The following is a 23,405-nucleotide window of genomic DNA, read 5'->3' on the forward strand; positions in this document are numbered from 1 at the left end:
CCAGTTGCTGAAGATCTTCTCCAGTGATGCTCTGCCAAGCCTCTAATGCAGCCATCTTCAGCTCCTGTTTATTTCGGTGGCTTGTCCTCTTAAGTTTTCTCTTCAGCATATGGAAGGCCTGATCATTTGGATTTAAATCGGGTGACTGACTTGGCCATTCAAGAATGTTTCATTATTTTAGTTTTGAAAAACTCCTGTGTTGCCTCAGCAATATGTTTGGGATCATTATCTTGTTGTAAGATGAACAGTAACTTGAGCAGTTCCATCATCAGTTAAGAGAAGTGTGCCAGAACCTGTGCCAGACATACATGTCCAGGCCATAACACGCACACCACCATGTTTAACAGATGAGGTGGTCTCCTCTGGATCTTCCTTTTGGTCTCAACACTTTACTCTTGCCATTACTCTGATCAGGTTTTCATCTCGGTCTCATCAGCCCACAAGACCTTTTCCCAGAATCCTTTGAAGCTCTTCTTCACAAACTGTCATCTGCCCATCCTGTTTTTGTGGCTAACTAGTGATTTGCACCTTGCAGTGTGGCCTCTGGATTTGTGCTCATGAATTCCTCTGCAGATAGTAGAAATGATCTAGTTACATGGCAAGCTTTGCTCATATTTTGATAGCATGAGCTACTTTTAATATTTTGGTGGTTTTAGTTCATATCGGAGGCAAAGTTATGTGCTAAGCAGCATGTTGGCAAGAAAAAAAAATGCAAATAAAAAGATTGTAAAAGGTGAATCCTGTAAGGAGTCGGTGACAAGGTACCCTCCAGTTGATTAGAGACGGAGACTGACATACTGACGTGTGAGTGCAAGTGGAATTAGTGCTGATACTACTCTGTGCGAGATAATTAAAAAACAACCTTTGCCCCTAAAAGCTCTGTTTTTGGGTCGTGTGGCCTGTTCTCGCCTAAATTTTCCTAAAGCTCTAAAATTATAAAACACTATAAATAATGGGACAATGTAGAATAATAGAGTACAAAGGGTCAAAACACACAATATGGAGCACATTGACACACCGTCTACCATCACTGGTTAACATTTGGGATTTCTAAGGGCACATATGGCACAGAACAAAAAACCTGGACCTGCACATTATTGTGGAGAAGCAGAATAGATGCCAACCAGTGCATTTAGGGGCCCCCGAGAAACATACCCAGTTTTAGCGAAGTTGGTCCAGTAGGTCATGACCACAGCACTTAGCATCACGTCATTCTTGGAGAAGTTGCAGGGGAAGAGGTCCGTGGCTCCGATCATAGGAATTCCAAACACATAAGGGATCTCGTCACCATGGGCTGCGTCTGCCCACTCGGGCCGGCCCTCAGTTTGGCAGTGGTGGTAGAAGGTGTAAAAGTAGACGGGCGACTGGTAGTCGGCATGTAGCTTAGCTGTGGCAACTGCTGGTGCCACCCACTGGTGGTCAGTAAAGAGAGCAAGCAACGTCTTCCGTCTCATCTCCCCATTGTCTCTGTCGGCCCAGTCCGTATACATGAACTTGATCGTTTCACGTAAGATGTCTTTGCCTGTAAAGAAAAAACAAAATTCCATGAAATAAGAGAGCACTGACAGAGCAGAACACATTCGCATGACCCACACAGGGCTGTTTGTCTTGGCAAACACTGAAGGAGATGGCTCAGTCACATCTGCCATTAGAGCCATTAGAATAGAAAGTAGGCAGTGAAAATCTAATCATACGCAGCCTCATCGATGGCAAAGTAGCAGCTGCAGCAGCCCAGAAAACCATAAAACACAAGCAAAAGGCCCTCAAGTGTGTCGGGAAACACTTTGGGGGCTCCTGTGTACCAACAGCAATACCCCTGCATAGCGCCTCACTGGAACTGGCACAACCAAGTCAGAAATTCTCTTTCTTTTTAATTTGCTTCCTTTTTAGTCATTCTGGTGTGTGGTCAGACTATAGTGTGCATATTATATAGTGCCTTTCACATCTATCTATATATACTGTATATATAGTATAGGAACCTAATCAAGGACTTTGTTAAATGGTGCGACTCAAACCACCTACACCTGAACACCAGCAAGACCAAGGAGCTGGTGGTGGATTTTAGGAGGACCAGGCCCCTCATGGACCCCATGATCATCAGAGGTGACTGTGTGCAGAGGGTACAGACCTATAAATACCTGGGAATGCAGCTGGATGATAAATTGGACTTGACTGCCAATACTGATGCTCTGTGTAAGAAAGGACAGAGCCGACTATACTTCCTTAGAAGGCCGGCGTCCTTCAACATCTGCAATAAGATGCTGCAGATGTTCTATCAGACGGTTGTGGCGAGCGCCCTCTTCTACGCAGTGGTGTGCTGGGGAGGCAGCATAAAGAAGAGGGACACCTCATGCCTGGACAAACTGCTGAGGAAGGCAGGCTCTATTGTAGGCACGGAGCTGGACAGTTTGACATCTGTGGCAGAGCGATGGGCACTGAGCAGGCTCCTGTCAATCATGGAGAATCCACTGCATCCACCGAACAGTATCATCTCCAGACAGAGGAGCAGCTTCAGCAACAGACTGCTGTCACTGTTCTGCTCCACTGACAGACTGAGATCGTTCCCCCACCCCACACTATGTGACTCTTCAATTCCACCTGGGGGGGTAACCGTTAACATCATACAAAGTTCTTGTCTGTCTGTATACCTGCATTGTTATCACTCTTTAATTTAATATTTTCTTTATCAGTATACTGCTGCTGGAGTATGTGAATTTCCCCTTGGGATTAATAAAGTATCTATCTATCTATCTATCTATCTATCTATCTATCTATCTATCTATCTATCTATCTATCTATCTATCTATCTATCTATCTATCTATCTATCTATCTATCTATCTATCTATCTATCTATCTATCTATCTATCTATCTATCTATCTATCTATCTATCTATCTATCTGAGTCACTGTAGCTTGTAACTCCTCCAGAAATCTCCCTCATTTGTCTTCTTCTTGTACCATCACTCAGTTTTTGTTGAAGGTCTGCTCCAGGCAGATTTCCAGCTGTGCCTCTTCTTTCTCTTTCTTCATGACTGATTTGATTGGATATTCAGTGACTTGGATGTTTTCTTGTCTCCATCCCCTGACTTGAGCTTTTCAGTCCCCCTTTCACGGTGGTTGCTTGGAGTGCTTGTTTGTCTTCATTGTGTAGGTTAGCCCATCATATTGACTTCCTACAACTTAGCCCTTCCACATTCAGGTGCATTGAGACTCCCATCAACTCAAACCCCAGACAATCATTAAACTGGTTCTGGGACTTTCAAAACCAATTGGATGTACCAGTGAGGATTTAGTGGTGTTGTATTAAAGGGGGTGTAGACTTACATGGTCAGTTATTTTGTGTTTTTAATTTTAATTTAATTTAGACCTGTTTGCAGAGATCAGCTGTTACCTTGATATTAAAGTGTCTTTTTCTGTTGACCAGTGTCAAGAAAGCCAAATCCACTGTGACTCAATTTTGCAGAGCAATAAAAGGTGACAACTTCCAAGGGGTTGAATACTTTTTATAAACACTGTAGATACAAACTTTCTCAGACCCCCTTTAATGCACTTCAGGGTCTTGCAGAGTCAGATTCTCTCCTAGTAACGCCAAACGCAGGGAAAGAAACAACACTGGAGAGGATGCCAGTACATCACAGGGACCAAACCTGCACACACACACCAACTGGAAAACTGGACTACTGACGTACAAAGAGCATGGGATTTGAACCCAGACAACAGCACTAACCCCTCTCTCACTGTCTGGCTTTATTATTATTATTATTATTATTATTAATATAAGTAGTAGTAGTAGTGGTGGTAGTAGCAGTAGTAATATTAATTAATTAATGTATGTATTTAGTTAGTTAGTTTTATCAATTCAATTGATCTTTCTAAATTTTTCTTCATCAGTTGATAGCAGAGCAGAGGAAAACAAAAATTCCAGTCAGTAACATCACTGAAAACAATGGTTTCAATGGTCAGTTTTAACAAAGAAAATTCACATGTCACTACTGTACAATATTTGTAAACCTGCTTATCCTGAACAGGGTCCCAGGAGCCTACCCAGCTAGCATAGGGTTCAAGGCAGAACCAATCCTTGGACAGGACGGCAGTCCATCCCAGAGAGAACACACACCACACAACCACCCTTTAATGACAATTTAACATTGCCAGTCCACCTAACCTGCATGTCTTTGGACTGTGGGAGGAAACTAGCGCACCCGTAGGAAACCCATGAAGAAACGGGGAGAATATGCAAACTCCATGCAGGGAGGATCCTGGACATGAACCCTGGTCTCCTTACTGGGAGGTGGCAGCACAACACTGTGCCACAGTGCTGCCTCACATGGTACTATAATAATAATAATCATAATCATAATAATGCATTCATTTTCCACAACCTGTTTAATGTTATTAACAGTCTTACATAATCCAGACCCGGATTATTAAATTAATTTCATAGTGGATGGTTAAAAACAAGCACCACACCCAGTGATGGTTCCTCTGTATGACTGTAAATAACATTAAACAGGTTGTGGAAATTAATGCATTATTATTATTATTATTATTATTATTATTATTATTATTATTATTATTATTATTATCTGTCCATCTTCCTAACCTGCAGAGAAGCTGGAACCTACCCCAGCAACCATAAGGGCACAAAGCAGGAGCAACACATGGACAGAGTGCCAGTCCACCACAACAGCGCATGGGACTCCAGTTATTATTATAATTATTATCTAAGAATGTGAAATCAAATTTGTTTAATTTAATTCAGAATTTATGATTATTATTAGTAATAACCTCATCTCATTCTCAAATGCTTACTTAGGTTGGAGCCAACCAATGCAGTACTGGGCACAAAGTAGGAGAAAGCTGTGGACAATACGCCAGTCCTTGGCAGTGGCCGCTCAAACATTCACCCCCTCCCCAATGCCACATTCATCCCGTGCCAATGCAAAAACCACAATTAACCTGATATGGGCATGTAAAGATATGGGGGTAAACCAGAGTGCCTGATGCAAAACCCCATGCAGGAAACAAGCAAACTCCACATGGAGGACAATTCATAGGTTTTAAAGTCAGGGTGATGGATGGAAAGATGAGTTGGAAGTGCTACCCACTGTGCCTGTTTATTATTATTATTATTTACCCTGATCATCATAGAACTCTCATGCACATACCCACACATACCCACCCATGCTCATGCCAGGCCAATTCAGAGCCACCAATTAACCTTACCAGGGTGACCAGAAAAGAACCCCCCTATAGACATGGAGAGAACATGCAAGCTCCACACATCATGATAACAGCAACAACAATTTATTCCTCCTATTATCACACATGACAAGGTGCCAAGGCTGCCACCCAGTCTTCTGAAGCTCTGAGGCGTTGCCCGTTTTTGCCTTCTTTCAAAATGCCGGCTGTTTTTTATTTTTATTTTTTTAACATGCTAAGGATTTCAGAAACTCTGACAACTGATGGACTGATGAGAATTTGAAGCATTTTTTTCAGTTTTTGGAGGTTTTCCTCCCAGTGCTTATTTCCATTTAAATGAGTCCACATGCATTTGTAAGTGCTTTGTAAATCAGCTTGTGATGGGTGCACCCCACCAAGAAGGGCTTATGAGTCACTTAATGTGGAAAAGATAAAAGACTTGCAAGGAGGCTGTCAGTGAGCAGGCAAAGGCAACAGTGCTTGGACTACATCACACACACACACACTGTACACACAAGAGTGCTGATCCCAGCAGACCTCCACTCCAGCAGTGGTCTTGACGTTTGAGAGCTGTACTTCAGAGCCCTGATTTCTCAGACACTGTCAGTCAACTGCAAAGTCAAAAAAGGTCCAGAGACACGCGAAAGTGATGGTGAAACAAAACACCCGAATGCTGTCATCCAATAAATTATGACACCTTTATAGGAAGCATTTTGCAAGATCGTCATTAGCGGGGAGGTTCCCCCTGGCAGTGTAGTCTTTTGGCAATAGAATGGGCCATCATTACCAGTCATCAATATGGACGCTATCATTCAGAATATATAAGGAACTTTATGATGAGCGTCATTATGAAAGCACTATATGTGTGCTAGAGTAAGAGTATAGAGAAGATTGAGGGCTTCACACAGTCACTGAAGTGGGCAAGAAGTTGCTATATGATCACCTTAGACTATAGCTTTGCGTGATGTAGCTGATGATTTTGGCCAAAGTGACCTACAAGTTTATGACTGGAGCCCATGACACAGACAGTTAGTGGTGAGGATTAAACTGCCAATGTTCTCCTTCATAATTTACCGTAGCCAAGGGATACATTTAAAGTGCTTCAGTGCAGGGGCTCTATAGAGTTACATGGATAAAACTGTTAGTACCCCTTCACAAAAAAGAAGTCCCCACAATTGCCTCTGAAATGACTTGAAAGTGACAGAAGTAATGGGCACCCATCATATGTGTAGTCCGTATCCAACAAAAATCAGACTTTGCTTTAGAGTTTGGATTCAACAGAATATTTCAAATAATAACACAAATGACAATGGCATGGACAAAAATGATGGGACCCTTAACCTAAAATTTTGTCACACAACCTTTAGAGTTTGCAATAACTGCAGAAAAGCGATTCCTGGAGCTCTCCGTGAGACTTCTGCTCCTGTCTGCAGGTCGTCTGACCCACTCGTCCTGAGCAAACTGCTCCAGCTGGGTCAGGTTTGAAGGGGGTCTCCTCCAGACGGTATGTGTCAGTTCTTTCCATTGATGCTCAATAGGATTCAAATCAGTGCTCATAGAAGCCTCCGATGTTTTGTTTTTAGCCATTCCTGGATGCTTTTAGCTGTGTGTTTTGGCTCCTTACCCTGTTGGAAGATCCACGATTTGCGACTATCACAGAGTTTTCTGACACTAAGCAGTACATTCCACTCCAGAATGTCTTGATAATCTTGAGGTTTCATGGTTCCCTGCACAGACTCAAGGCACCCAGCGCCAGACGCAGTAAAGCAGCCCCAAAACATAACTGAGCCCCCTCCATGTTTCACAGAAGGTGTGGTGCTCTTTTCATTGACAGCTTCATTTTTTTTTCATGTGACTTACCATGAAGCATTGTGGCCTGTCAATGTGCATTTTGGCAAAATCCAGTCTGGCTTTTTTATGGTTTTCTTTCAGCAGTGGAGTCCTATTCTCACAATCACTCCAAAAGTGATGGATGGTGTGATCAGACACAGATGGACCTTGACCTTGGAGTTCAGTTTGTATCTCTTTGGATGTTCTCTTTGGCTTTTTGTCTACCATTCTCGTGATCCTTCTGCCCATTGTGGGGTCGATTTTCCTCTTGTGGCCACTGTCATAGGAAACTGGTCTTCTAGCCTTTAACTTTAACATGCTTGTCTATAATATTCTTTCTTATCTCCTCAGACAGCTCTCTCCTTTGCTCTCTTTGGTCCATGTTCAATGTTAGACACACAATAACACCAAACAGCAGAGTGACGTCTTTTCTCTGTTTAAACAGTCTGAATGACTGACTGCATGATTGGAGACGTGTGATGATATGAATTCAAGAAAACAGCTTGTTTGAAAAATCACTTGAATCCAATTTTTTAGGATCTTTTCTAGGGGTACCAATAAACATGTCCAGGTCATTTTAGAACATCTTTGTAGAATAAGCAACACTTGATCTCTTTTCACACTTGCTTTGCTTTACTCGCTAGATGACAGTTCCCTTGGAGTGTAGCGGTGCCCCAGATTCCCGCAGGGCATCCTGGGACTTGGAGTCCGGTTTCTCATTCCTGTTGGGTGCTGTGGGTGTCACCAAGGGGAGCTGTGAAAGGACATGGGGAGTTGTGCTTCCCTTGCAGCCTGGAAGTACTAGGAAGTCATGAGGACGGAAGACCAAAAGTACTTCCGGGCTGATTAAAGAATTGGGCTTTTCCATCTGACCCAGAAGTGCTGGCAAGTCACATGGGAGGAAGAACAGAAGGACTTCCGGGTCAAGGACTATTTAAAGGACTGTTGGAGACCCAGCAAGCGAGCCGGAGTCGGGAGGAGTAGGACAGAGCTTGCTGGGAGGTGTGGAGGAGAGAATATTTGATTATTATTATTATTTCATTGGGTATTCACTTGCCTGTTTAAAAGGAAAAGTATTAAAATACTTCTTGTTGCTTTTACCTTGTGTCCTGAGCATCTGTCTGTTGGGGTTAAAGGGGCGACAGCGACCCCTACTGTTTACAATATATAATATAAAGATAATCATCTTTTGTAATACTGCATATGGATAAAATATAAATAATTTATGGTCTATACAATATACAGAAAAGTGTTCTGGGGTGTGCATCTCTGACCGGGGATTGTGATTGGCCATCAGGATTATCAGGACAGTTCTTGGTGGGCTGCTCTCTCCTCATGTGAGACCAACAGAGCAACTAAGAGGCGGGGGGGGGGGGGGGGGGGGGGGGGGGGGGGGAGACACAAGATGTGATTGGCCGGCACTTCATCCTCAGTGCACCTGTCCAGTCACATGACCCTATTAAGTTTTGGGCACCTAAAATAAGAGGGATTTATGAGACACAGAGGGCAGGAGAGATGGAGGTAATCTCTTTAAAAAATGTAAAAGGGGAAAGGATAAATATGAAGAGAAAAAGAATTTAAATCACGCCAACAAAGGGCAGCCATGTGTAAGAAAACTATCAATTAATGAGCCAGAGACCACCGCAGTGTCAGCATGTACTGCACAAGTAGTTAGTTCAGCAGTCTGTGAACCATGCCCACTATACAATGGTGTGCAAGCCGAGACAGTTCCTCAGGAAGTTTTACGTGATTTACTAATCAGAAACGCCAGTGGTGAAAGGCGACTTGAAAAAATTTGGAACGCGATGTTAATGTCTGGTGCTAAAAAAGACGATGTGACATTTTGAGGTCTTCTCTTTGATTTCCTCCAGTTTAACGTTGCCAGTAATCTAAAGTGTTTCACGATTTATTTTACATGTTAAGTGGAGTTCACATCTGTAGCAGACACAACACATTGAGCGGACGTTAAGTTAGGATTAGAGTGTGGTGGATCACAGGACTCGTCGGGTAGAAGGATCCTTTCATTCGATTGGCTGGCCCAGCACTGTCTCAGCTTGATGGCCGAGGTCTCCAGGACTCTGAACAAATCAGAATTGTATTATGTGATATCATCTACTGTTGAATTCTGCTCTATACCTGTAATATTTCTATTGCACTATTGTATTGTATTGAGGATTACTTGTGTTTAGTTCTGTTTTGTGTATTGTATTGTATTGACCCCCTTCTTTTTTGACACCCACTGCACGCCCAACCTACCTGGAGAGGGGTCTCTCTTTGAACTGCCTTTCCCAAGGTTTCTTCCATTTTTTCCCTACAAGGGTTTTTTTGACAGTTTTTCCTTGTCGTCTTAGAGAGTCAAGGCTGCGGGGCTGTCAGGAGGCAGGGCCTATTAAAGACTCATTGTGGCACTTCTTGTGTGATTTTGGGCAACACAAAAATAAATCGTATTGTATTGTAATTGTACTTAGTCTGTGTGCGGGACTCTCACACATTTTCAAATTGTCAAAACTCAGAGAACCAGCTGTAGCAGAGCGGCACAGCACAGCTTGTGAGAGGCAGGAGGATCTGAAAGTTGAGGGGGCGGCAAACACCTGAAAAATGCAGTTTATTGTACAGAAGTGCAAAGTGTTACACGTGGGCAAAAGCAGCATCAGTTATAAATACAAGATGGGAGACAGTGACCTACAGGAAATGACCTCTAAAAAGGGGTTTCTGTTGACACAACATTTTCATTGACTAAGCAATGTACAGAAGTAATTCAAAAAGCAAATGAAATATTAAGTTATATCATAAAAACGATTGAATTTAAGTCAGTGGATGCTATGCTCAAACTATATAATGCACTAGTGAGACTAAATCTGGAGTATTTTGTGCAGTTCTGCTCACCACGGTGCAAAGAAGGTATAGCAGAACTTGAAGGTGTGCAGAGGAGAGCAACCAGGAATGTCCCAGGACTTCGGAACATGGCCTACTGTGACAGACTCAGAGAATCAAACCTTTTTGGTCTCGAGCAGAGGAGACTGCATGCAGACATCATTCTGGCATTCAATATCCTCCAAGGAAGAATTCTTAACAGTAAATCACATACTCAAGGACATCAATGGAAATTTAAAACTGAAGCCAGGAAAAACAGTTGTGTTAATCTGGAACAAACTGTCGGGACATGTAGTGGAACCAGAAACCTTGGCGACCTTTAAGAAGAATCTGGATGACATATTGGGACAGCTTAGTTATTGGCTAACCAATCAGTCCACAGTTTGATGGAGTGAATGGTCTCCTGTCTGTTTGTCAAATTTCTTATGTTCTTAACTCACTGCACTACTTTACACTTCCAAATCAATCAGGAATGATACGTGTGTTGCACACACTGAAGGAGGTGCATGGACGTTTGGTGTCCAACTGATTTCAGACAATTTTTAATCCCAGTCCATGCCCGCCACTAATCCCTTTTCCTCTCCCCAGCATATAGAAATCCTCAAAATTCCTATAAAAAGACAAATAATTTATAAAAGGAAACTACTGCTTGCCTTCAGGATAACCATAAAGGTTGTCGACAAAGTTGGAGATGGTGTAATCGAATGCCGCTGCGGAGATCCCATCTTCATTTTCTGTTCCTCCATCATCGACAAACTTCAGGCCTTCTCCTTGATTGACACCAATAAGGAGGTCATAATTCAGAAATTCCCCCTAAAAAAGACACAAAGAATTCATCAAACTGAAATAAATGAAAGGAATGCAGTGGAATGGAGCCAGAATTAAATTCCATACATTGACTGGCCCAGAATTGGAAATTTTCTTTGTGTTCTCATATATGAGACGTTTTGAAGCAATTGAGCCTAATCAGTGGAACCGTTTTTATTTTTGATGTTTGTATGTGTGAGGTAGACTTCTAATCTAACAATGTTTGTTTTAAAGATACTTGCACTGCCAGATGGTGACTAGGAGGATTCAGAAACCCTGACAATCCAATGATAAAACTGGAGTTCCACAGAAAAATCAATGTAGATATGGTCAGAAAGGGCCTACAAGCAATTGGATTTGAAGTAGCTCTCCTGGAGTTTCAGACACATTGTGACAAGAAGAATGGCGGCCTGGTAGCCAAGTGTCCTCGGTCTTAACCCTGCACCCAGTCTTCATCTTCCGCTTTCTGGATGTTTCTGCTGGTGTCCTGTCTACCAAGGCAGTTTGTAAAAACAATTTACAGATTTACAACAGTGGAAAGAACGAAGGTGAGTGTCAAAACTGAAATGGCAACAATGAAAAGTTTTAGTCAAAGAAAGATAGAAGGATCAGAACTCAAGATAAACATTGAAAGAGTCGCAGTGTAACGTAGTCAACTGTCCAAATCTTGGATTAGTTGGTACAGTCCTGGATGAGCTTTATATAGCCATGCTGAAGACATTGTCACCGCACTGTCCCAATGCATCCTGGGATATGATGCCATAGAAATGACTGACGCAAAGTCCAGAAAACAGACAAAACAAAATGGTGTTGAAAAAGATGTGAAGTAAAAGTTAATTTTAAATGGAAGCTCTAGTCCAGAAAATAATTACATTTCCAGGTTGTGTAAAACCCCCAGAAATCATCATTACACTTTCCCAAAGAATTCTGGGATATGATGCTATAGAAACTACCAATACAAAGCTCAGAAAATAGATATAAGAAAATGGTGTTGAAAAAGATATGAAATAAAAGTTAATTTTTAAATGGAGGATCCAGAAAAGAATTAGATTTCCAGGGTATGTAAAAACCCCAGGAATCATCATTACACTTTCCCACTGCATCCTGGGATATGATGCCATGGAAACAAAATAGACAAAACCAAATACTGTCACAAAAGCAATGAGATAAAAGTTAATTTGTAAACAGAGGCTTTTATCCAGAAAAGAATTAGATTCCCTGGGTATAAAAAACCCCCAAAGCGATACCAAGAACATTTATATACCTCAGGCGAAACCCAAGAAAATGAATTATAAAGCTCAAATCATGCCAAGCTAGTATCATGACTTTCATTGCACACCCCATATAGTGCAAGTGATGAATGATACTTTACGAAGAGTGAACTGCTATATCTAAATGAGCAATACGGGTTAAATTCACAGTTGCGACTGAGCAAGGGATTCCCAATCAAGTTCACATTTGATGTACACCACAGTGCACGAAAATTCTTACATGTACGAGGTCTGTCCAGAAAGTATCCAGCCATGTAATATGAAAAATAGATACATTTATTGAAGAAGATACAAGAAACATTGTACATAGGACAATGACGCCTCCGTCCCCTTCAAAAGTAGGCACCCTGGGACATCACACAGTTCTCCCAGCGTCCTCCTCACCATCAGCTGCTTCGTTGTATTTTTCAGAATCTCATCGACAGTCTGAAATCTCTTCCCTTTCAAAAGTGATTTTATTTTTGGGAAAAGCCAGAAGTCCAGATAGTGGATCACTTTCAACAGATCCTCTGCCATCTTTGACACGTTTGTACCACGCGTTTATTTGTGCTGCACGAATTTCATTGTCCCCGAAAGACTTCTGAATCATCCGAATAGGACGAATGTTCAAGCTTAACGCAAAAATTTGATGCAGATTTGTTGCTCTACTCACTCAGTCATTTTGAATGCGACTGCCATACAGTACACATGCTCATTTAATGGCGTCTAGCACACCCAGTGCTAGACCCCTCCAGTGAAATCATCATTGTTCACGCATGCGCATTCCAGTCCACTCTGCTTGGCTGCAAGGTTACATTGATTCTGCACAAAGTGTTCTTGTTATATTAACAATGACTGGACTTACTCTGGACAGACCTTGTACATCTTCTCATAAAAGCAGCACTTCATTTGTAAATTGTGAGGTGCTTGAGCTCATAGTGACTATCCAGCGGTGGAATGCAGGGGCACCGACAACGGGAATTTGGGCACTGGAGCACAGCAGTATTAATGCTGAATTACGGTAAGTCATTGGCCTAATAAATACATCAAAGCGATGCTGAATACAATCCACACAGAGAGTCGTACACATAAGTTAGCAGTTCACTCAGATATGTTAGTTTTGCTACATGGTCTTCTGTCCATGCTGTAGCGTGAAGTCACCTTCTCTTTGCTGTCTCTCCAACTTCATAGGGAAAAAGCTACTCTTTCTGGCAGTGTAAGTGCTGAAGCTGCCTTTTTGAAGTAATGGCTTCTCCTTAGTCTTCCCAGGGTGGGCTCAGATCTTAGAGTTCATCACAACCCTAAAATTAATCACAGTGGAAGGATATCAAATTGACATGGGTGTGTTGAGAGAGACTCAGATGACTGGGTGTGTCACGTAATGTCACTGACAGATTAGGCAAAGCCTGCTAAATGTCATCGTCAACAGACCACAACTCTGGAGGTCTACAGCTAGGCTCTAATAGAAACTACTGTTACATACGGTGCCACCCTCCTTCGAATCCCTCCAATGCACTCTTAAACTTACCCCCGTAAGTCACTCTTGACGCTCACATGATTGATGGTATATTTATCTACACTGTGTATATCGTCAAATATGTGAGTATTCGGTAATGGTAACATTATACAAAGTTATTGACTGTTATACCTGCCACACACTCTCCACCTTGCACTTTTTAACTTGCACTGTGTTTTTATCACTCTTTAATTAATATTGTTTTTATCAGTATGCTGCTGCTGGAGTATGTGAATTTCTCCTTGAGGATTAATAAAGTTATCTATCTATCTATCTATCTATCTATCTATCTATCTATCTATCTATCTATCTATCTATCTATCTATCTATCTATCTATCTATCTATCTATCTATCTATCTATCTATCTATCTATCTATCTATCTATCTATCTATCTATCTATCTATCTATCTATCTATCTATCTATCTATTTATCTATTCAGGAGTGTCTTAAAGGGAATATTTGAATTGTGCACCAGGGGGATTGAAGAGAGGATTACACCTACATAATAACAATTTGAGTTCTCATTCTCAGGGCTGAGGGAGGAAGTCTCATCCAAGGATGGCCAATGTCTGATAGAGAAAATACTAAATAAACAAGAATCTTGAGCCATCGTTATATGTGAAATTCAAACTTCTTTATCCTTACATCCTTTTGCCCAGAGGGGGCCGGATGGTCTCATGGTCTGGAACCACTGCAGATGTTTTTTTTTTATCCAGCCATCTGGAGTTTGTTTTGTTTTTTCTGTCCTCCTTGGCCATCGGACCTTACTCTTATTCTATGTTAATTAGTGTTGTCTTATTTTAATTCTTACTTTGTCTTTTTTTTCTTTTCTTCATCATGTAAAGCACTTTGAGCTACATTATTTATATGAAAATGTGCTATATAAATAAATGTTGTTGTTTATTTGAACCTATAGGTGGATCCCCGATGTGCCTTCTTCAAAGCATGATGGCAGACTGAAGAAATCTAACAAAATGCTTCCTTTACTTAATACATTTCAATTTATTTTAATGTTCACCAATCAGCATTAAATAAATAGTATACTCCAGAAGCACATCTCTGAATTAAGTATCATGTAAAGTTCCAAACTAATTAAACATATTAAAAATCTTATGTATAAGAAATACCCCTCCTTTAACCGCCACCTTATCGTGGTGGAGGGGTTTGCGTGTCCCAATGATCCTAGGAGCTCTGTTGTCCGGGGCTTTATGCCCCTGGTAGGGCCACCCAAGGCAAACTGGTCCTAGGTGAGGGATGAGACAAAGAGCGGTTAAACAAACTTCCTATGATGAAAAACAATTTTGGACGGCGTTTTCCCTTGCCCGGACGCGGGTCACCGGGGCCCCACTCTGGAGCCAGGCCTGAAGGTGGGGCTTGATGGCGAGCGCCTGGTGGCCGGGCCTGCACCCATGGGGCTCGGCCGGGCACAGCCCGAAGAGGCAACGTGGGTCCCCCTTCCCATGGGCTCACCACCTATGGGAGGGGCCAAGGAGGTCGGGTGCAGTGTGAGTTGGGTGGTGGCCGAAGGCGGGGACCTTAGCGGTCCGATCCTCGGCTACAGAAGCTGGCTCTTGGGACGTGGAATGTCACCTCTCTGAAGGGGAAGGAGCCTGAGCTAGTGCGCGAAGTTGAGAGGTTCCGGCTAGATATAGTCGGACTCACCTCGACGCACAGCTTGGTCTCTGGAACCAATCTCCTTGAGAGGGGCTGGACTCTGTACCACTCTGGAGTTGCCCCCGGTGAGAGGCGCCGAGCGGGTGTGGGTATACTTATTGCCCCCCGACTTGGAGCCTGTACATTGGGGTCTACCCCGGTGGACGAGAGGGTAGCCTCCCTTCGCCTTCGGGTGGGGGGACGGGTCCTAACTGTTGTTTGTGCGTATGCACCGAACAGCAGTTCGGAGTACCCACCCTTTTTGGAGTCCCTGGAGGGGGTGCTAGAGGGCATACCTTCTGGGGACTCCCTCGTTCTGCTGGGAGACTTCAATGCTCACGTGGGCAATGACAGTGAGACCTGGAAGGGCGTGATTGGGAGGAATGGCCCCCCCGATCTGAACCCGAGTGGTGTTTTGTTATTGGACTTCTGTGCTCGTCACGGATTGTCCATAACGAACACCATGTTCAAGCATAGGGGTGTTCTTATGTGCACTTGGCACCAGGACACCCTAGGCCTCAGTTCGATGATCGACTTTTGTGGTCGTGTCGTCAGACTTGCGGCCACATGTCTTGGACACTCGGGTGAAGAGAGGAGCGGAGCTGTCAACTGACCACCACCTGGTGGTGAGTTGGCTTCGATGGTGGGGGAGGATGCCAGTCAGGCATGGTAGTGAGGGTCTGCTGGGAACGTCTGGCAGAGCCCCCTGTCAGAAGTAGCTTCAACTCCCACCTCCGGCAGAACTTCGACCACATCCCGAGGGAGGTGGGGGACATTGAGTCCGAATGGGCCATGTTCCGTGCCTCTATTGTTGAGGCAGCTGACCGGAGCTGTGGCCGTAAGGTGGTCGGTGCCTGTCGTGGCGGCAATCCCCGAACCCGTTGGTGGACACCGGCGGTGAAGGATGCCGTCAAGCTGAAGAAGGAGTCCTACCGGTCCCTTTTGTCCTGTGGTACCCTGGAGGCAGCTGATAGGTACTGGCAGGCCAAGCGGAATGCGGCTTTGGTGGGTGCTGAGGCAAAAGCTCGGGCGTGGGAGGAGTTTGGGGAGGCCATGGAGAACGACTTTCGGACGGCTTCGAGGAGATTCTGGTCCACCATCCGGCGTCTTAGGAAGGGGAAGCAGTGCAGTGTCAACACTGTATATGGGGGGGATGGTGCACTGCTGACCTCGACTCGGGACGTTGTGGGTCGGTGGGGGGAGTACTTCGAAGACCTACTCAATCCCATTATTAACATGCCTTCCAATGAGGAAGCAGAGCCTGGGGACTCAGAGGTGGGCTCCCCCATCTCTGGGACTGAGGTCACCGAGGTGGTCAAAAAACTCCTTGGTGGCAGGGCCCCAGGGGTGGATGAGATACGCCCGGAGTTCCTCAAGGCTCTGGATGTTGTAGGACTGTCTTGGTTGACACGCCTCTGCAACATCGCATGGACATCAGGGACAGTGCCTCTGGATTGGCAGACCGGGGCGGTGGTCCCCCTCTTTAAGAAGGGGGATCGGAGGGTGTGTTCCAACTACAGAGGGATCACACTCCTCAGCCTCCCTGGAAAAGTCTATTCAGGGGTCCTGGAGAGGAGGGTCCGTCGGATAGTCGAGCCTCGGATTCAGGAGGAACAGTGTGGTTTTCGTCCTGGTCGCGGAACAGTGGACCAGCTCTATACCCTTAGCAGGGTCCTGGAGGGTGCATGGGAGTTTGCCCAACCAGTCTACATGTGTTTTGTGGACTTGGAAAAGGCATTCGACCGTGTCCCTCGGGGAATCCTGTGGGGGGTACTCCGGGAGTATGGAGTACTGGACCCCCTGATAAGGGCTGTTCGGTCCCTGTACGATCGTTGCCAGAGCCTGGTCCGCATTGCCGGCAGTAAGTCGAACCCGTTTCCAGTGAGAGTTGGACTCCGCCAGGGCTGCCCTTTGTCACCGATTCTGTTCATAACTTTTATGGACAGAATTTCTAGGCGCAGCCAGGGCGTTGAGGGGGTCCGGTTTGGTGGGCTCAGGATTGGGTCACTGCTTTTTGCAGATGATGTTGTCCTGTTTGCTTCATCAGGTCGTGATCTTCAGCTCTCTCTGGATCAGTTCGCAGCTGAATGTGAAGCGGCAGGGATGAGAATCAGCACCTCCAAATCCGAGACCATGGTCCTCAGCCGGAAAAGGGTGGAGTGCCCTCTCAGGGTTGGGAGCGAGATCCTGCCCCAAGTGGAGGAGTTCAAGTATCTTGGGGTCTTGTTCACGAGTGAGGGAAGAATGGAGCGTGAGATCGACAGGCGGATCGGTGCGGCATCCGCAGTAATGCGGGCGTTGCATCGGTCTGTCGTGGTGAAAAAGGAGCTGAGCCGCAAGGCGAAGCTCTCAATTTACCAGTCGATCTATGTTCCTACCCTCACCTATAGTCTTGAGCTATGGGTAGTGACCGAAAGAACGAGATCGCGAATACAAGCGGCTGAAATGAGTTTCCTCCGCAGGGTGTCTGGGCTTTCCCTTAAAGATAGGGTGAGAAGCTCAGTCATCCGGGAGGGGCTCAGAGTAGAGCCGCTGCTCCTCCGCATCGAGAGGAGTCAGATGAGGTGGCTCAGGCATCTGATTAGGATGCCTCCTGGACGCCTCCTTGGTGAGGTGTTCCGGGCACGTCTAACCGGGAGGAGGCCCCGGGGAAGACGCAGGACACGTTGGAGGGACTATGTCTCCCGGCTGGCCTGGGAACGCCTTGGGATTCTCCTGGAAGAGATAGAAGAAGTGGCCGGGGAGAGGGAAGTCTGGGCATCTCTGCTCAAGCTGCTGCCCCCGTGACCCGACCTCGGATAAGCGGAAGACAATGGATGGATGGATGGATGGATGTATAAGAAATAGAACTTCTCATATGTAAAATGTTTTAGAGAATATACAACATCTTGCCTGAAGAAGGGGCCTGAGTTGCCTCGAAAGCTTGCATATTGTAATCTTTTTAGTTAGCCAATAAAAGGTGTCATTTTGCTTGGCTTTTCTCTACATTCATAATGGCTAACACGCTACAACACCCTAGTACTACAGAGAATATACAACATAAAGTTAAATTTTGCATATGATCTAATTTTCTAATCTAAAATGTGCTGTTGTATATTTAAAAATAGCAGACGTGATTTGACACCACCAATCGTGCACCAGACATGAAGCAGCAGCCAGCTCGGTGCCCGCCACCAGCCTCACTGATTAACCCTGAACGAGTCACTTAACCTGTCACTGCTCCAAAGCACGCACACAATTGTTATTTGCTGTACATGCAGAGCTCTTTGTGATGGTGTTAACTAGAAAAAGGCGCAAAACAAAATTACATTTGTCTGGCACATAATGTTATAAAAAGTCGGCCTTTCACTACACCGTCAGGCGTGTTACTGCCATCCACTTGCTGCATCAGATTAAAATGAAAGGGACAGGGGTCAAATGAACACACCCGGGAGGAATCGGTAACTCTGTGGAGCAAGGAAAGCCTGAAGATTTGTCTCGACCACATCAAATAACCTTTAGGAGTAAACTGGTTGCAGAAGAGGCATGAATATAAAAGAACGGCAGTAATGAGTTTAAAATTTCATACATTTGTAATATGTTTTTATCCATCAACCCATTATGCTGAGTATTTGTATGAAGAATAAATTGTAGAATTATGGTAATTTGTATTATGTTGTCTCATATAGGGAATACAGTTTGAAAGCTGGTTATTCGTTTATAAAGAACACATGACATGATATATTATTATATAATATAATATAATATAATATAATATAATATAATATAATATAATATAATATTATATTATATTATATTATATTATATTATATTATATTATATTATATTATATTATATTACTAGGAGGTTCTTCTCCCTGCTCGCTTTGCTCGCCAGCCCCTGTGTGGGCACTATGCACTAGCCACTTTGCAGATCTGCTACTCGCGTATGGGGAAGCGGATGTACAATTTAAACAGATTGTCATTTTCTTGGGAATTGTTACATGTGCATAATAGAACTAACTATTTTACATTACAGCCAGTAATTAACCATAGTAAAAAATAGCAAAACATAATAAATTGAAAGAAAATTATGTTTAATTCTGCATTAAAGGTTTTCGTTGCGTTATACGTTTTAATTCTGTCTAGCTTTAAAATTAACACGCAAATACTTTTTAAACTTACACTTTTACTGTAAAACTGCAGTAAAAAACTATTTATTGAATTTACTTTTTGTCCATATTGCACTGAATTTTGATTCCGTGTTTGGACTTACATCGTGACAATGCAATGTATAACTGTCCGTGAGTGAATATCGTTTCTTTCTCTCTAATAAATAAACTGACTTTTTCAAATGTTTGTCCCTGTGATTTGTTAATTGTCATAGCAGAAGCTATTCTAACGGGAAACTGTAAACTTTTTAATACGTATGGCATATCAAGATCTCCTTTGGTGTCTAATGTTATCCGCGGAAGATGTACTACATTACCTTTCTTGTCAACTGTTAAAATTTTACATGTCAGAATTGTTCGACAGCTTAGTCTATTGATACGCTTTTAACCAATTTGCCATGTAACCGATCGACAATTTTCACGTTAATTCATTTGATTTCATCGTTTCTCGGTGCTAGAATTGCCCGTGTATTCATTTCTTCTGTTGATAACCCTTTGGGATGAAATTCTTCAATAAGATTTGGACATAATACGTCTTCTTTTATTGGGAACTTAAAGTGAGAAAAAAGCAGAGTCTGACAAAAGCATTCACACGAATGAGAGGTGAGAGGACTGTGGGCGTGGTTGTAAATGGTTGAGAGGAGAGCAGGACTTCAAAAAATAGTCTCGTCTCAACATTTTCTTTAATAATAGAGAGATATTAGATTATATTAAACATTCATAAACTTACTTAGTCTGATTTAGGAATGTGGTGGACTTGACCTGTGGTGGACAGGACCTGAAATAGCTCTTCGCAGAATGTCATTCCATATTATATTATATTATATTATATTATATTATATTATATTATATTATATTATATTATATTATATTATATTATATCCTTTTAAAATCTGTTTAGTCAAACTCAGGATTTTGGTGGGCCAGAGTTTATACTAGCAACACTGGGCAAAGGCAGGAAACATTCTTGAACACATTGATAGTTTATTACAGATTATATTATATTAGAGTATACTAACCAACCCCTGTGGCTACACCTGTGTAGAAGTGAAACAGGACAGCGAGGAGGGTCCCGCTGGGCTCCCTACTCCTGATGTCATGCTTACTCCTCCCCTCGGCCCGCAGCCTCTGTCTCGGATTAGCATGAATATATCACTCCCGCAAGCGAACTGTGATTCTTAGCATGATGAGAGAAGTTGCAAAATCAACTGGAATATTCAAGCAAATTATAGAAAAAAACCTGATCTACATCTGTTAAGTAGTTCTCTCATGAAAAGCGGACAGACATACAGATGTTGGATTATATATTATATTATATTATATTATATTATATTATATTATATTATATTATATTATATTATATTATATTATATTACAACCTTCTCCAATGTTCTTAATTCAGTTCAGAGTCATGGTGTTCTAGACCTCATCCCAGCAACAACTGGGCACAGGCAGGAAATGGCTCTGGACAGCATGTCAGCCGATTACAAAGAAAATTATACTGTATTTTAATTATATAATTATACTATAAATTAACTTTTCACTGTATGGTATTAAATAATCTTGCATTTGAGACAGTATGGTGGCGCAGTGGTTGCCTCAGAGCCACAGCAGTCAGGGTTCAAATTGCTGACCATAATTGTTAAATGTGGTGTCTCATCACTGTCTGCGTGGAGGCTGCCTCCTCTTCTGCATGTGCAGGAGTTTCCTCTACCGATTCTTTTTCCTCCCAAAGATAAAGATTAGAATGTATAGATTAGGGTTATTGGTGACTGTTGAGCACTGGACTGTACGCGTGTGTTGGGATGTGTGTACCCTTTGACAGACTGGTACTCCATCTGAGCCCAGTGCTGTTAGGATTGGTTGAAGGTCCCCATGAAATTAAGTGGACTAAAAATGGGTCGCTGGATGTAGCATTAGCATATTGTCACTATTACCAGCATGTGAATGGCATGTGAAATATGGAAGTGCCATTCAGGTAAGACCTCCACTTTGTGCATCACCACCCTGTGCTGGGTAAGCAGGTCATAAAATGAAGAGACTTGGTAAATTGTATTGTGGCCATTATCTTAACGCAAGTATCTTTGGGATATAGAAAGTAGTCCAAAGTATCTGGAGAGAATCCTGACACAGTCACAGGACGAATGTTCCCACAAACCCCTAGATTTCGAAGCAGTAAGACATCAATGCTAATCACTGTGCTAACAAACAGAGAACCAAGAAGCCAAATTAAGAAATTTTGATAAATGCAAAGACACTGGGCTTGAAACTTTGATGTATATCCCAAATGAGCAGGTGACGTAACAACGCTTTTAAACAAAGTTCTCTGTCTGACCGTTGTACTGTCATTTAAGAAAAAGCACCAACTACTGCTATGAAAAAAAACAGGTATGAAACACCAGCACCATACGCATTTCTAAATATTTTCAGTTTGTATGGATTATAAAAAAGATGGTTAAACTAAGAGTTAAGAATGGAAAAAAGCTTCTAAAATGGGTCACCTGCTCCATTAGGATCTCTGGATCATCGGTTACCATGTCCCCATCCACCACTGGACCAAAAGCTATATGGTAACGGGCAGGCTGGATATCCTGGTCCACCAGCTCCCGGTACGATTTCTTCCGCAAACACTCGATCAGGTCGGTCGTGTCTGGTAAGTTACAACCAACCTTCCTTGCTAGGCTTTTGGTGTACTTGAGAGGCTGATAATTGACTGACCAACTGGAGATGGCGGATCCACTCTGGGCAATGGCACGCTGGAGCAGACCTGTAGGGGGAGACAGAGAGCAGTGATGGGTTAGCGCATTAAGAGAATCTGCAGTGTGGACTGGACAGAGCAAAACAAGACACAAGAAGCTGCCCAGGCTCCAGACTGTCACACCAGAACATCCTCACAGTCCTCTTCTCGACCTTTTCATGTTCTCAGTAGTTACCTTCACTGTATAATTCTACCTGTATGAAAATGGAGTGTGTTCTCCCATACTGTTATTAATATCTCTTGAAAATAAAAACCTTTAGCTAGTGTCACACACGTGTGAATAGGAGGCAGCTGAAGGGCTTGGAGATGAATGGTAATGCATCTGCCCAGGGGGTGGCGGGGTGCACTAATGCTCTTTCTAAGTTCTCTGCAGACCTTTCCCGGGAAATCCCACCAGGAGCCACTTCTGCGACTTGGGACACCCCACTTCCGGCCCCGGCCCTGAGGAAGACATCACTTCCCCCAGACTTCCTATAAAGCCTCACTCCTTTTCCCTGGAATTGAGTTCTGTTTTGGACTCTGTCTTGTAAACTTGACTCAATCTTAAAACATTTACTTTTTGCAGCCAGGATACCAAATTATACGGGTGGCTGCCCCAAACCTTGCCATGTCTCTTGTCTCTTTGTATCACACTAGAAATAGCTTTAATTTCTCATACAGAGTCAGGAAATGCCAAACAAAAAAACTGAAGTGATTTCAAAGCATTCATAAATAATTCTTATGAGCACACCAAACAAAAACTGAAAATGGGGAAAATCGGTACCTGCATAAACAATTCTAACAGTCATAACTGCGAAAAAAATATCAGCATCTATGAAAAATAATCAAAATAATTAAAATGAAGAAATAAATATGCTTAACAATAAGAGCTTATCAGAAGACAAGTTTGTACCCAATGAGTTGTGATCTCCTGGGTTTATAGTATTACAATGAGGTATTGTGCCCCCTGTTGGAGGTGGTCGTGTCACCGACAATGTTACCTTTTTTCTTGCAATTGCGAATAAATTTTACACACACACACACACACACACACACACACACATATATATATATATATATATATTTTTGTTATTTTTTACTTTCTCGTATATGAAGTATAGGGAAAGCATTGGAATACTCCAAAAACTGCATTTCGAGATTTTGATGAATCTCGATGTTTTAGACCTCCCCGAGTCCAAATATTTGCCTGTGTCTGTGTGTGTATGTATGTAAATACGATAACTTGCGTACGCTTTCACTTAAGTCAACCAAAATTTGCATACAAGTATTACGTACAAAATGTAGATTTCTATCAACTTTGGAGCTATTTCCACTAATAGGAAGTGGTACTTTACCTGAACACATATTCATTCATGCAGAGT

At 42.9% G+C, this 23,405-nt stretch overlaps 1 protein-coding gene across 1 annotated transcript in view; it reads right to left on the reverse strand.

The window, feature by feature from the left end:
* nlgn2a (neuroligin 2a) overlaps positions 1–23,405 on the reverse strand; it is a 606,345-nt gene that overhangs the window by 15,500 nt on the left and 567,440 nt on the right. The window contains exons 6-8 of the mRNA XM_028798443.2: positions 21,788–22,053; positions 10,561–10,720; positions 1,156–1,522 (exon numbers count right to left, since the gene is read on the reverse strand). Coding sequence (XP_028654276.1) covers positions 1,156–1,522; positions 10,561–10,720; positions 21,788–22,053 — 793 coding nt within the window. The remainder of the gene's footprint in view (positions 1–1,155; positions 1,523–10,560; positions 10,721–21,787; positions 22,054–23,405) is intronic.

Source organism: Erpetoichthys calabaricus, chromosome 3 (assembly GCF_900747795.2).
Source record: "Erpetoichthys calabaricus chromosome 3, fErpCal1.3, whole genome shotgun sequence".
Lineage (NCBI taxonomy): Eukaryota > Metazoa > Chordata > Cladistia > Polypteriformes > Polypteridae > Erpetoichthys > Erpetoichthys calabaricus.